Source organism: Ranitomeya variabilis, chromosome 1, assembly GCF_051348905.1.
Source record: "Ranitomeya variabilis isolate aRanVar5 chromosome 1, aRanVar5.hap1, whole genome shotgun sequence".
NCBI classification, from domain to species: domain Eukaryota; kingdom Metazoa; phylum Chordata; class Amphibia; order Anura; family Dendrobatidae; genus Ranitomeya; species Ranitomeya variabilis.
Genome location: NC_135232.1, coordinates 924,931,774 through 924,946,999, shown reverse-complemented (window position 1 = coordinate 924,946,999; position 15,226 = coordinate 924,931,774). Strand labels below are relative to the sequence as shown.

Sequence of the window (15,226 nt, the reverse complement as noted above, 5' to 3'; positions counted from 1 at the left end):
TTTGCAAGTTTTCCCCATAGACTTGAATGAAACGAGGAAAGTCTGTGGGTATAAAAAAAAACCCCTAATTTGTGTATTTAGTGCATTTCTGCAGAGGGTGTAATCCACACACAACCTATCAATAACATTTCATCAAAGCCAAGTAACAAAAAACAAAGTACCGGTAGCTTAAAATGCAAGATACCAGGTAGTGACATACCGCAGCTGGAAAAAAAAAAACCCAAAAAACGAAACGCATTAAAAATGTACGCAGTATCAAAAATGCATGTGAAGTGAAGCCTCAGAGCACAGGGATAATGAAATAATTCACTGTTATTTTAACTGCAAAATACTGGAGGATTTGCAATGAACGTGTAGTGCTTATTTGCTTTAATGCTATTGAACCGTTTAATGGAAAGAAAATCTGGTAAAAGTCTGGTCACTGCATTTATTATATAGATTTCTGCAGGAAGATTTCATCATGATGGTTACAATATATAAGTTAACAAGAATAAAAAAAATACTTTCCATATTACAAGACATACAACATTTACATATAGACAGTTCTACCACGGTATTATTCCTGATGGTGGTTCGCTCACATGTATGTGCATCTTACGCCACAATGTAAAGTCATTATTAAAAAGAAATAGAAAAAAAAACACCTGATAAGAAGACTTAAGACCAATGGCCATGTATTGGCGAGAGAAGGCACTTATTGGATAACAGAAGGCTCAGAGTCAGGAGTGGCTTGAAGAATTTGCAAAGAGCATCAAGATGGAGGAGAGACACTGTAATTTATTTTTGATGTATTCTGGGAGTTTGTCGTTTTCTCCATGTCTGTAAGACAAAAATGTCATGTTATAAGCTAGAATACATTACATGGACTTTATAGACCCGGTCTAAGCTTTTCTCCTCACCTGGTTACTTGTCCATTCGGTGCTGTGTATATAATGGATGAAACTCCAGGCTGGACAACCAACTGGGAGCCATCATTGAACTGCACCCATACAGCCCCCGTGTTCAACTAGTAAGAAGAAGACGGGAGGGATTGAAAACGTTGGCAAGTTTGGTCTTTCAACCCCTTTTCAACAGTCCATATCCTATTACCATATTACTTTAATTATTACTTTGTACCAACACTGTAACATTACAAACACTGTGCAATGCAACAAAACTTATACTTACTTGGGACGCCCAGCCAACATTTTTAACAAAAACAGACTTCAAGACTTGGCCAGGATCTGGAGTGTGACTTTTTGACGTTTTGGAAGAAGGGGCACTTTGAGCAGAAAATACAGATCCTTCATAGGAAAGAATCTAGACAGGAAAAAAAGAGCTACAATTTCAGTATTAAAAAAAAACCCCAAAAAACATATAAGTCACAAATATGGTCAATGATTAAAGGTGCTGTTTTTTTTCATACATAGATGGAAAAAGAGGGATTTTTGGTTCTTACCGTAAAATCTCTTTCTTGGAGCCTTCATTCATTGGGGGACACAGGTAACCATGGGTGTATGCTGCTGTCACTAGGAGGCTGACACTATGCAAATAAAGAAGTAACTCCTCCCCGGCAGTATACACCCTCCGACAGGCACCAGGCAACTCAGTTGGTGCAAAAGCAGTAGTAGGAACAGGTAATATAAAACTCAACCTATGTACCAACCCACAACAACGGCACGTTAGCCAACACGGTACAACTTCAAGGGAGGGTGCTGTGTCCCCCAATGAAGGCTCCAAGAAAGAGATTTTACGGTAAGAACCAAAAATCCCTCTTTCTTTCTCGCTTCATTGGGGGACACAGGTAACCATGGGACGTCCCAAAGCAGTCCCTAGGGCGGGTATTCTGCAGAAAAAGAGGAGTCAGGTTGGCCGGTGAGAAACCGCCGCCTGCAGTATCCTCCTACCCAGGCTCGCGTCCGCGGAAGCCTGAGTATGCACCCCGTAGAATTTGACAAAGGTGTGCATGGAAGACCACGTAGCGGCCTTGCAAACCTGCGAGGCCGAAGCTTGGTGACGAACTGCCCAGGAAGCTCCCACTGCCCGGGTAGAGTGAGCCTTCACCCCCGAAGGAGGCTGTTTGTCTTGGACGCGGTATGCCTCCAGAACCGCTGAACGGATCCAACGAGCAATCGTGGATTTGGAGGCAGGAAGACCCTTTCGACGCCCATCCGAGACGACGAACAGAGGATCGGCCTGACGAAAAGAGGCAGTTCTGGCGATGTAAATCCGGATAGCCCTGACCACATCCAGCTTGTGAAGGGATTTCTCCAATGGATGAACCGGGGAAGGGCAAAAGGACGGGAGGACAATGTCCTCGTTGATATGAAAAGATGAGACAACTTTCGGTAAGAAGGAAGGAACCGGACGAAGAACCACCTTGTCTTGATTCAGGACCAGAAAAGGAGAACGACAGGATAAAGCCGCCAGCTCTGAAACCCTTCTAATGGAGGTGATGGCGATCAAAAAGGCTACCTTCCAGGATAGAAGCGAGAAGAAAACATCCTGAAGCGGTTCAAAGGGCGGCCGCTGCAGGGCATCTAAGACGAGGTTGAGATCCCAAGGCTCAACAGGAGACCGGTAAGGGGGAGCTATATGAGCGACCCCCTGGATGAAGGTCCTCACCTGAGGCAGGGAAGCCAGGTCTCTTTGAAAAAGAATTGATAGAGCGGAGATCTGACCCTTCAAGGTGCTAAGGGAAAGACCCGAATCTAGGCCCGTTTGAAGAAAGCTGAGAAGGGAAGGAAGGGAAAAGGTCATAGGAAACAGATTGTTATCCTGACACCACCGGAAAAATGCCTTCCAACATCTGTGGTAGACACGCGATGAGGCCGGTTTTCTCGCTCTTATCATAGTCTGGATGACGCTATGAGAAAAACCCGCATTCTTCAGGACCGCGGCCTCAACGGCCATACCGTTAAATTCAGCGACCGAGAATTCGGGCGGGAGAGAGGCCCCTGTGAAAGAAGGTCCGGAAGATCCGGAAGTCTCCACGGAACATCCGATAACATGTTTATCAGCTCTGCGTACCACGCTCTGCGAGGCCAATCTGGAGCTACCAAGAGTACGGGGACCCCTTCCGACTTGATCTTCTTTACGACCCTTGGGATCAGAGGGAGAGGCGGGAACAGATGGGGCATCCGGAACTGGGCCCAAGAGATCACGAGAGCGTCGCATCCGACGGCCATCGGGTCCCGAGACCTGGCGACGTACTGGGGAACTTTGTGGTTTGCCCGGGAGGCCATCAAGTCGACGTCCGGAACGCCCCACCGCTGGCAAATCTGGCTGAAGATAGCTGGAAGAAGAGACCACTCGCCCGCCACGATACCCTGGCGACTTAGAAAGTCGGCCTCCCAATTGTCCACTCCTGGGATGTGGACGGCTGACAGAGAGGGAACATGACCCTCCGCCCAGCGGAAAATTTTTGCTACTTCCGCCATGACTTGACTGCTGCGAGTCCCCCCTTGGTGATTTATGTATGCCACGGCCGTGGCGTTGTCCGACTGAATGCGGACCGGCTTTCCCAAAAGGAGAGACTCCCAGCGGATGAGGGCTAGGAAGATGGCTCTGATTTCCAAGAGGTTGATCGAGAGGCACGCCTCTTGAGCAGTCCAGCGGCCCTTGGCTGTGAGGTGGAGAAAGACCGCTCCCCAATCTTGGAGACTGGCGTCGGTGGTAATCACCTGCCAGTGGGGGGGTAAAAATGACCTCCCGCGCAGAATGGAGGTGGACAGCGTCCACCAAGAGAGAGACTGTCTCGCCCTGGGGGAGAGGCGAAACGGACGGTCCAGGGAAAGTGGGTTCCTGTCCCAGGCAGACAGAAGAGCCAGCTGGAGGGGACGAGAGTGGAACTGAGCATAGGGGACCGCTTCCATAGAAGCGACCATTCTCCCCAGAACTCTCATGGCTAGACGAAGGGACAGAGGACTCGGACCCTTTAGCGCTCTGACACCCCGACGAAGAGAAAGAAACTTCTCCTTGGGAAGGAAGACCTGAGCCCGAAAGGTATCGAATTCCATGCCTAGGAACTCCAGCCGTTGGGTTGGAATCAAGGAAGACTTCTGGTAGTTGATCAACCAGCCTAGGCGAACTAAGGTGTCCAGAGTAAGATGGAGGCTCTGGCTGCAATCCCCCTGGGATGGGCCCTTGATCAATAAGTCGTCGAGGTATGGGATTACCAGAATCCCTTTTGAACGCAGGATGGCCATGACAGCTGCCATGACCTTCGTAAAGACCCTGGGAGCAGATGCCAGCCCGAAGGGGAGGGCAGTGAACTGGTAATGATGCTCCCTGATCGCGAATCGGAGGAACCTCTGATGCTGCACGCAAATAGGAATGTGAAGGTACGCATCCCGAATGTCCACTGAGCACAGAAACTCTCCCGGCTCCATGGACGCGATCACCGAGCGCAGAGATTCCATTTTGAAGTGTTGAATCCGAAGGTGGCGGTTCAATCGTTTGAGATCCAGAATCGGACGGAGAGAGCCGTCCTTTTTTGGAACCACGAACAGGTTTGAATAAAACCCGGAAAACCGCTGACGAAAAGGCACCGGCACTACGACTCCCGAGGCGAGGAGCGAATCGACGGCTTGGAGAAGCCCTGGGAGATGAGAGGGCTTTTTGGGAGTACGAGAGAGCATGAAACGTCTTCCTGGGGGCGAAGAAAACTATTTTGTAGCCTGACGTGACGATCTCCCTGACCCAGGCGTCGTCGACTACTGAAAGCCAAACCTCTGAGAATAGAAGAAGGCGGCCTCCCACCCTGGAAGGAGTTCCAGGTGGGGGCGACCCGTCATTTATTAGAAAACCTGCGGCCCCGAGATCCCGATGGTTTTGCGGGGTGGCTCTTGGCTCTCCAGCGTGGCGGAGGCCTGAAAGAAGGTTTTCTTCGGTCCCCTTGTGAGGAGGAACGGTCCTGGACAGGGTTTCCCGAAGAGGCAAAAGACCGAAAGGGACGAAAGGACTGGGGACCCCTCCTGTTGAAGGGACGTTTAGGCTTGGACTGGGGTAAGGAGGTACTCTTACCGCCAGTAGCGTCCGAGATCATTTGATCTAACTGCGAGCCGAAGAGTCTGGAGCCCTGGAAGGGCAGACCCGTGAGCGATTTCTTAGATGCGGGGTCAGCGTTCCACGCCTTTAACCAAAGAATCCGGCGAATGGCGACAATGTTGCCATTAGCCCTGGTAGAGCAGGCCGCTGCATCAAGGGAGGCATTCATCAGGTATTTTCCTGCCAGTGAAATCTGATCCGCTAATTCAGACAGTTCTTCAGCAGGAGCAGAGGCCGAAATGCCCCTGCGCAGGGTCTTGGCCCAGGCTGAAACAGCCTTGGCTACCCATGACGAGGCGAAACTAGGGCAAAGGGAGGCTCCGGAGGCCTCAAATGCTGATTTTGCTAGCGCCTCGATTTGTCTGTTCGAGGGGTCCTTAAGGGAAGCCGCGTCCGGAATAGACAGAACTGTCTGTGAGGATAGCCTGGACACAGGCGGGTCTACCTTAGGAGACTCGGACCACTTGGAGACCAGGTCGGAGTGAATAGGGTGTAACACATCAAGCAGTTTCCTGCCTGGGAAACGCTTGCCAGGGTTTTCCCAGTGAGTGGCGGTAGTGTTGTCAAACTCCTTGTGATTAGGGAAAACCCTAGAGGGACGTTTAATCCGTTTAAAAGCAACAGAGACGTCCTGAGAGCTTGCCTCATCCTCCTTAAGATCAAGCGTCTGAATGATAGCTGAGATAAGGCTATCAACCATGTCTTGTGTTCCGGAAGTCTGATCTGCATCCGAGTCAGATTCCGACTGAGAGGTGACATCAGACCCGAGGTCCGCCTGTGAGGAAGGGGAACGGGCAGATAGGGAAATCCCGATGTGGTCCGGTGAACTGGAGAAGGATCTAGATAAGGTCCGTTTTCTATCTCTTTTGTCCGGTCTGCCTCTGTGAGAGTCTAGGACAGGTGCGGGCGAATCACCGTGAGAGGCGTTCGTGGCACTGGTGGCATTAGAAAGAAGCGGGATGCGTTCAAGTGCCTGGACCAGGGACTGAGAAACCTTAGTCAGGTCGGACACAGATTGAGACATAGCAACAGCCCACTCCGGGGGAGGGGGGGTGCACTCATCCCGGGACCCTGAAGCTTCCAGGGGAGCTGACATGGTGGGAGGAACGCAGGACGGGCAGAAAGGAGATGGCTGACCTGAAACCCACTTTTTCTTACAGTGAGCGCAGGCGTAATGGATGGCCGTAGGGGCAAAGGCCGGGGTGGGGTCGGACATAGGTGGATATTACCTTGTCCCCAGAGAATACTGCCAGGTGGAGTAGGAGGTAGCGCTGAGCCTGGTGAAAGACAGCGGTAACCGCAGGTGCCTGTGTTCCCCCGAGAAATCCTGTGTCCCACGCGATGAGCAGACGCTGACAGGGAGCAGGAAGCAGGAGAAAAGAGCGCGGAGAAAGAGCGACGCTGTGGGCGTGCACAGGACCGAAGGGGGGAAAGAAAGGAACGCCCCCTGTAAAACTGAAAGCAATCCGGCCGCTATACCGTCGACCGCCACAAGAGGGCGCTCAAGCGGCAAGAAAGGGAAAAGCAGGGAGACGCTGCACATCCCGGCCGCACTAATTCCGGCCACCACCAGAGGGCGCTCAAGCGCTAAGAAAGGGAACATGAGGCAGAGAGAAATGGCGGGCGAACGAGCCTGCACGTTTGAATAAGGAGGGGGAAAAGATGCCAGCCTTCCTGCTCTCATTCCTACGTGGTCTCAACGCCCGAATATGCAGCCCACTTCCCTGTCAGATGCTCCCCTATGGTAAGAGGAGATCGCTGCTGGGCAGGGTATTGGTGGGGATGGGGGGTTTGTTGATTGAAGATTCCCTACCTGCAGATGAGGAATCATCAGGATCCCTGGTAGATAGAGGGTCCTGGAAGTAGTCCTCCTTCCCGCGCCACGACTCTCCGGCGCAGAAGACGGCGTCGACCCCTGAACAGGGGGAGAGGGTCACTGGATGTGACCGCCGTCTTCCACTCAGCCCGCTCCGAGGAGAGGGATGAGGAGGGGAAACGGGCAGGACAGGCCACCGAAGAAAGGGTCACCCTGAACACCCGAATGGGTGACAGGGGACAAAGTCCTGCCCAGCGGGTCCGAGAGGGTGCGATGTGGGAGATACCACACTGCTCTCTCGGTCGCTCAAAGTGGGGAAGACAGGGTGAGAAAACTGCACCCTGTTACCCTGAAGAAAGAGTCTGAAAAAGAAAGGGGAAATGATTAATAACACACAACAAATCCCTGTAAAAGAAATGCGGATCTGGTGTTAGATCCAGGTCCGCCTCCTACAGACACTAAGCAAAAACTGAGTTGCCTGGTGCCTGTCGGAGGGTGTATACTGCCGGGGAGGAGTTACTTCTTTATTTGCATAGTGTCAGCCTCCTAGTGACAGCAGCATACACCCATGGTTACCTGTGTCCCCCAATGAAGCGAGAAAGAAATAAGAATGGTTATGTAATTTATTCAGGACACTGTTTCCCATATATAACATTATGGTAAGTCACATGTTGGGCCCCACTTCAGTAAAGGCCCAGTAGCTGAACCTGCATCATTTCCCAGCACATGATGGCTGTTACACAACCATCCTCTACCTCCAACAACAGCAAGTGGAATTGAGCACTACCCCTTAAACAGCACTGTCAGTTTTTCACAATGGTATCTAAAGTGCATGGTTCAGAGGAAAAGCACGCCACAATCATAGGGTTCTGGTGGGTACCCATGGCAGGTAAGGGTCCTGATACAGTTCCCCATACCTACCATGACGGTGCTGTTGTGAAGACTAGCAGGCTCAAATCCCCTAAGGGGACTGAAAGGTGCATTAAAATGTATTTTTTTTATATGCAAAAAAACTAATTACATATAATAAACTAATTAAATATAATATATATTTATTTAAAACAAGCCCCTTTGCACTATTACAGTGGGGAACAAAAGTATTTAGTCACTCATCAATTGAGCAAGTTCTCCCACTTAAAAAGATGAGAGAGGCCTGTAATTGCATCATAGGTAGACCACAACTATGAGAGTCAAAAAGGTGGTTTTCTGGATTTGTTTTCTCATTTGAAGTGAGAGAACTTGCACAACTGGTGGCTGACTGTACTTTATACAGTGGGGAAAAAGTATTTACTCTTAAACCAAAGCTAATTAACCCAACCAGTATTCCTTTTTTTCTCGTTGCAAAAAAATAAATTGCAGAAAAATGCAATAGGAGATGAAAAACGTCACATCTACTACAAAATATTAAAAAAAAATGGCAGCTCACTACAAAAAAGCAAGCCCTCACGCAGCTCCATCTACCTAAAAATTAAAATGTTAAAAAAGTCTCAAAAGAGCTACACATGTGAAATTTTGTAAAAATGTACATATATTTTCAAAATGTGCTCATTTTTCACATTACCTAAAGGGCATATCCGGGACTTTATAAAAAAATATATAAAAAATGTATCAAAGCTCTAACAGGCAGGAAATTGCAATTTACCTGCCTGTTGTGCTCGGCGCTACCTCTGGTGATGCAACGCGACTTCCAATGTCATTCTGATGGACATCTGGCTCCCCCAGTTAGGCAGCAGGGATTTGGCTGTCCATCAGAATGACATCGGAAGTCCCGCCCCATAGACAGACGCTTCTGCATGCCCGGCCTGAGCAGTCTGTGACCACTCTGTGCCAGGGAAGAACAGCTCCCTGCACAACAGGCAGGTAAGTTGCAATTAAAAAAAAAAACACTATACAAATTTGCTATTGCTGTAATTATACTGACTTGAATATTCACTTTGCCAGGTGATGCATGAATGCCTTTACAACAAAGCCCAAAAAAACAATTACAGAATTGCTTATCAAATCTTAACTGTATATTGAATGGTAAAATGAATGGTATCATTCAAAGCTACAACTCATCCCAACAAATACAAGCCTATGTTGATGGAAAACTGAACTTGGAAAAAGGAAAACAAATATTGGCGATGGTAGGAAGTGGTTAATGTAGAAACAGTCTTTGGATACAGAACAAAGTAAGAGCCGGTGATCATCAGAGCATTTTGTCATAATATAACAAAAGAGAAATGATTTCTAGAATGTAAAAAGTCCCATTTGATCAAAACGTGTAAGCGACTGATGTGCAAACTTATCCATGTCCCAAATCACTCACAGAAGGATTGATGTTAGACATCTGGGGAGGTGAGGCTGGGCTGACCAATGCCCGATAAGGAGGGCTTTGATCCTTGTCTCCACAAACTGACTCCCCAGAAGACACAGTTTGTGCTGGAGGTTTCGGGGAGTCCGTGCTTATTGGTCTCCTGTATTTAGAAAAAAAAAAATTGTAAAAATCATGATTATTCCTGATCTTAAGTCAGTTTGTAAACATTCAACATGCAAAACAGAAAAAGACACACAGTCTAACACTATCCGTAAGGGTTCTTTCACACTGTGTTTTGGCACCCGTTCGTTGGTCCCATAGGGGCTTATGTCTGACCCGCTCACAAAATTGTATTTGGGCGTATGCGCCAAAGGGGCCATAAAATATAATGGTGCTGACAGAGTGAACACCTGAAAATGAAGCACGACAGCACACTGACTGTCAGCACCATTATACTCTATGGCCCCGTTGGTGCATACACCCAAATCCCGTTTTTTCAGGGGGTTTAGACATAAGCCCCGGTGGGACCATGGAACAGGTGCCAACGGAATGGAGTTAATGTGTAGACGTGGAGTGGAGACATGTGAAGCTCGATCACCACTGTAGACGTGGAGGCATGTGAAGCTCCATCACCACTGTAGACGTGGAGTGGAGACATGTGAAGCTCCATCACTACTGTAGACGTGGAGACATGTGAAGCTCCATCACCACTGTAGACGTGGAGGCATGTGAAGCTCCATCACCACTGTAGACGTGGAGTGGAGACATGTGAAGCTCCATCACTACTGTAGACGTGGAGTGGAGACATGTGAAGCTCCATCACCACTGTAGACGTGGAGACATGTGAAGCTCCATCACCACTGTAGACCTGGAGACATGTGAAGCTCCATCACCACTGTAGACCTGGAGACATGTGAAGCTCCATCACCACTGTAGACGTGGAGTGGAGACATGTGAAGCTCCATCACTACTGTAGACGTGGAGTGGAGACATGTGAAGCTCCATCACCAGTGTAGATGTGGAGTGGAGACATGTGAAGCTCCATCACCACTGTAGACGTGGAGACATGTGAAGCTCCATCACCACTGTAGACGTGGAGACATGTGAAGCTCCATCACCAGTGTAGATGTGGAGTGGAGACATGTGAAGCTCCATCACCACTGTAGACGTGGAGACATGTGAAGCTCCATCACCACTGTAGACGTGGAGACATGTGAAGCTCCATCACCAGTGTAGATGTGGAGTGGAGACATGTGAAGCTCCATCACCACTGTAGACGTGGAGACATGTGAAGCTCCATCACCACTGTAGACGTGGAGACATGTGAAGCTCCATCACCACTGTAGACGTGGAGTGGAGACATGTGAAGCTCCATCACTACTGTAGACGTGGAGTGGAGACATGTGAAGCTCCATCACTACTGTAGACGTGGAGACATGTGAAGCTCCATCACCACTGTAGACGTGGAGTGGAGACATGTGAAGCTCCATCACTACTGTAGACGTGGAGTGGAGACATGTGAAGCTCCATCACCAGTGTAGATGTGGAGTGGAGACATGTGAAGCTCCATCACCACTGTAGACGTGGAGACATGTGAAGCTCCATCACCAGTGTAGATGTGGAGTGGAGACATGTGAAGCTCCATCACCACTGTAGACGTGGAGACATGTGAAGCTCCATCACCACTGTAGACGTGGAGACATGTGAAGCTCCATCACCACTGTAGACGTGGAGTGGAGACATGTGAAGCTCCATCACTACTGTAGACGTGGAGTGGAGACATGTGAAGCTCCATCACCACTGTAGACGTGGAGACATGTGAAGCTCCATCACCACTGTAGACGTGGAGACATGTGAAGCTCCATCACCACTGTAGACGTGGAGACATGTGAAGCTCCATCACCACTGTAGACGTGGAGTGGAGACATGTGAAGCTCCATCACTACTGTAGACGTGGAGTGGAGACATGTGAAGCTCCATCACCAGTGTAGATGTGGAGTGGAGACATGTGAAGCTCCATCACCACTGTAGACGTGGAGACATGTGAAGCTCCATCACCACTGTAGACGTGGAGTGGAGACATGTGAAGCTCCATCACTACTGTAGACGTGGAGTGGAGACATGTGAAGCTCCATCACCAGTGTAGATGTGGAGTGGAGACATGTGAAGCTCCATCACCACTGTAGACGTGGAGTGGAGACATGTGAAGCTCCATCACCAGTGTAGATGTGGAGTGGAGACGTGAAGCTCCATCACCACTGTAGACTTGGAGTGGAGCGATTGTACCGGTTTCCACAGACAAGGACACAGGATCACTGCTCTGTTATTCCAATACTAGAGTGATGATTGAGGTCAGAGCTGGGGCACATTACTGACAGCCAGAGTGTGCAGAGGGCGGTGCCAATTCTGGCTGTGAGGTTCGATTAAAAAAAAAAAAAGCACAGGGAGCTGTCTAGTTTGGTAAAGCCGCAAGTAAACAAAGTGGGTGCAGGGAATTAATAATAATAGAAATAATCTTTATTTTTTTATATAGCGCTAACATATTCCGCAGCGCTTTACAGTTTGTACAAATTATTCCTATGAGTATGTAATTGGAAAGTGAAATTCAAGAAAAACAAAAAAGCAGAAACAAAAAGTATAGGGGTGCTGTATATTACAATACAGAACAGATTAGCTTTAAAAAAAAAAAAAAAAAAAAAAAAAAATGATTTTGGGGTCAGACAACCTCTTTAAAAGGGGTTATTGCCATCTTATACATTGATGGGTGATCCTGTGGATGTGCCATGAAGGTCTTATGGGTGCAAATCTTTGAGATGGGACCCATATTTTTCCATTCCCTTCCACAAAAATTCTGCATACAACAAGGCAAACCATGCTCAAATGTTTTACCAATTCCTATAATCCATGAGATGGGAGTTTGAGACTCCTGTTCTAGAGATAGATGTGGGTCCTGCACCTATCAAACATCTATAGCATTTCCACAGGATACAGCTACACACCGCGGTTGCTCCTGTAGGATGTAATATTACAAGACAAGGTACAATCTGCTAAAGCAGACACTTGCGAGACGTGAACTTACCATATGGTAGGTCTAGCTTTTATTCTCGACTAGAGAAACCACTGCCAGAGAAGTTTGACCATGGCCATCTAACAGAACACTAAAGAGCTTGGCAGCTTGGAGGAGATGGGAGAGTTGGCTGCCAAATAATGCAGCGGACAGCTGTCTCTTGTGTATGGAGTCCTCAGACTCAACTAAGAAATGTATATAAAAGCCTTAGTACATGAAAAATTATTAAATCTTACCTCCCGAAGGTGATTGGAAATAGGGAGATATTGTCTCCCTTTTTTTCTTCTATGTTGATAGCGGATTCCAAAGAGAGACAAACCCGATGGCTCTATAATAGACAACCACAGCAGAAAATAACCACCTCCAAGTGATTGGCAGATAGGATACCTACTAAAATGATTCAGGGAAATAATAAAAGGATCTGACGTGGCAGCGGATTCTTCACTCCCTATATAAAGCAAAGCAATCCTTGGTGAACAGCCCCCACTGATCAGTGTGTCCCCCACTTGACCATGTGAAAGTGAACGAAGTGACAAACAGCTCAGGTTCCATTCCTCTCATGTTAAGGGGCTACATGGCATATGCAACAAACAAAGCTATACACCAGACACTAGCACACGCCACCCATAGACCCCTTTGGATCAGTTTAGTATAGGTTATGTTGGAGGGTAGACATTACCTCATTGGCATGGTCCACATAACACTTTATTTCATCACTTAAGCCGTTAGCTCTGCTCCCATCTTTCAGCGTGTAGGACTTTCCAGACTTCTCTATTACTCGAGTAAGGTGGACTGTCTTGTGAATTTTTGCTCCTAAGAAAAAAAAAATGCAAGTAAAATAATGTATACAGTAAATTTCTTTACAGTCAGTTTGGCTGCAATGTCATTTTACCATCTGATATAACAAATGCACTGGATATTTAAAGGCTGAGGAATGCCCTGCTGCTCGGGGTTCTTTAATATAGGCAATCCAAAAGATGGCAGGAGATCAAGCACTTTGAAAAAAGACAAGCTTTTATTTGAAATACTAAAACATATATAGAGAGAGAGAGAGAGAGAGAGAGAGAGAGAGAGAGAGAGAGAGAGAGAGAGAGAGAGAGAGAGAGAGAGAGAGAGAGAGAGAGAGAGAGAGAGAGAGAGAGAGAGAGAGAGAGAGAGAGAAAAATAAAAAAAAATAAAAAAAAAATAAAAATGTCCCAAAGAAGACCGTTAGGATATGTGCACATGTTGCGGATTTGGCGGCGGATTTGGCCCGGTGGATTTGCAGCAGTTTTCCATGCGGTGTACAGTACCATGTAAACCTATGGAAAACAAAATCCGCAGTGCACATGCTGCGGAAAATTCAGCGCGGAAACACTGCGGTATTTTCCGCAGCATGTCAATTCTTTGTGCGGATTCCGCAGCGTTTTACACCTATTCCATCATAGGAATCTGCAGTTGTAAAAACGGAGGTGAAATCTGCACTAAATCCACGGTGAATCAAGTTTCAAAGTGATATTCTTACTCATAATAACCTCAGAACAAAGTGAAATCCTAACATGATAAAAAGACCTCCTACAAACGAACACATCTCCACTCAGATGGCGACGGAAACCTAATTATATGAGGATCATCAAAAGCTACAAAAGGCATTCATTTTTAATTAAAACAATATATTACCTTCTCAAGTTAGTAATACAAGAATAAATCAGTTCTCTTATATAATCCCTGTGGATGTGTACTCATCATAAGAATCCAGTAAGCTTCTCTGTTTAGCAGCGCTCCCCTGTGATCTCCTCTCCCCAGTGAGCATTTGCCCTTTTAACACCAAAGAACTCAAAGCTCCCCAAACTGCCCTTATGTTCCTTGGAAAACATATTTAGAGACATTTGATGGATCACCAGCTTCCGGATTACTGGAGTTCCCGATGTTTGTTAATTCGCTGTCTTACTTTGCGGGTAGTACAGCCTACAGTACAGACCAAAAGTTTGGACACAACTTCTCATTTATAGATTTTTCTTTATTTTCATGACTACGAAAATTGTAAATTCACGCTGAAGGCATCAAAACTATGAATTAACACATGTGGAATTATATACTTAACAAAAAAGTGTGAAACAACTGAAATTATGTCTTATATTCTAGGTTCTTCAAAGTAGCCACCTTATGCTTTGATGACTGCTTTGCAGACTCTTGGCATTCTCTTGATGAGCTTCAAGAGGTAGTCACCGGAAATGGTCTTCCAGCAATCTTGAAGGAGTTCCCAGAGATGCCTAGCACTTGTTGGCCCTTTTGCCTTCACTCTGCGGTCCAGCTCACCTCAAACCATCTCGATTGGGTTCAGGTCTGGTGACTGTAGAGGCCAGATCACCTGGCGTAGCACCCCATCACTCTCCTTCTTGGTCAAATAGCCCTTACACAGCCTGGAGGTGTGTTTGGGGTCATTGTACTGTTGAAAAATAAATGATGGTCCAACTAAACGCAAACCGGATGGAATAGCATGGCACTGCAAGATGCTGTGGTAGCCATGCTGGTTCAGTATGCCTTCAATTTTGAGTAAACCCCAACAGTGTCACCAGCAAAGCACCCCCACACCATCACACCTCCTCCCCCATGCTTCACGGTGGGAACCAGGCATGTAGAGTCCATCCGTTCACCTTTTCTGCTTCGCACAAAGACACGGTGGTTGGAACCAAAGATCTCAAATTTGGACTCATCAGACCAAAGCACAGATTTCCACTGGCCTAATATCCATTCCTTGTGTTCTTTAGCCCAAACAAGTCTCTTCTGCTTGTTGCCTGTCCTTAGCAGTGGTTTCCTAGCAGCTATTTTACCATGAAGGCCTGCTGCACAAAGTCTCCTCTTAACAGTTGTTGTAGAGATGTGTCTGCTGCTAGAACTCTGTGTGGCATTGACCTGGTCTCTAATCTGAGCTGCTGTTAACCTGTGATTTCTGAGGCTGGTGACTCGGATAAACTTATCCTCAGAAGCAGAGGTGACTCTTGGTCTTCCTTTCCTGGGGCGGTCCTCATGTGAGCCA

General features: G+C 47.4%; 1 protein-coding gene across 2 annotated transcripts in view; it reads right to left on the bottom strand.

Moving 5' to 3' along the window:
• Positions 1-413: 413 nt before the first annotated feature.
• Positions 414-15,226, bottom strand: part of PLK4 (polo like kinase 4) — a 38,015-nt gene continuing 23,202 nt past the window's right edge. For both annotated transcript variants that reach the window (XM_077279110.1, XM_077279109.1), the window contains exons 11-16: positions 12,887-13,020; positions 12,444-12,535; positions 9,153-9,300; positions 1,168-1,299; positions 900-1,006; positions 414-819 (exon numbers count right to left, since the gene is read on the bottom strand). In XM_077279110.1, coding sequence (XP_077135225.1) covers positions 720-819; positions 900-1,006; positions 1,168-1,299; positions 9,153-9,300; positions 12,444-12,535; positions 12,887-13,020 — 713 coding nt within the window. In that variant the 3' untranslated portion in view covers positions 414-719. The remainder of the gene's footprint in view (positions 820-899; positions 1,007-1,167; positions 1,300-9,152; positions 9,301-12,443; positions 12,536-12,886; positions 13,021-15,226) is intronic.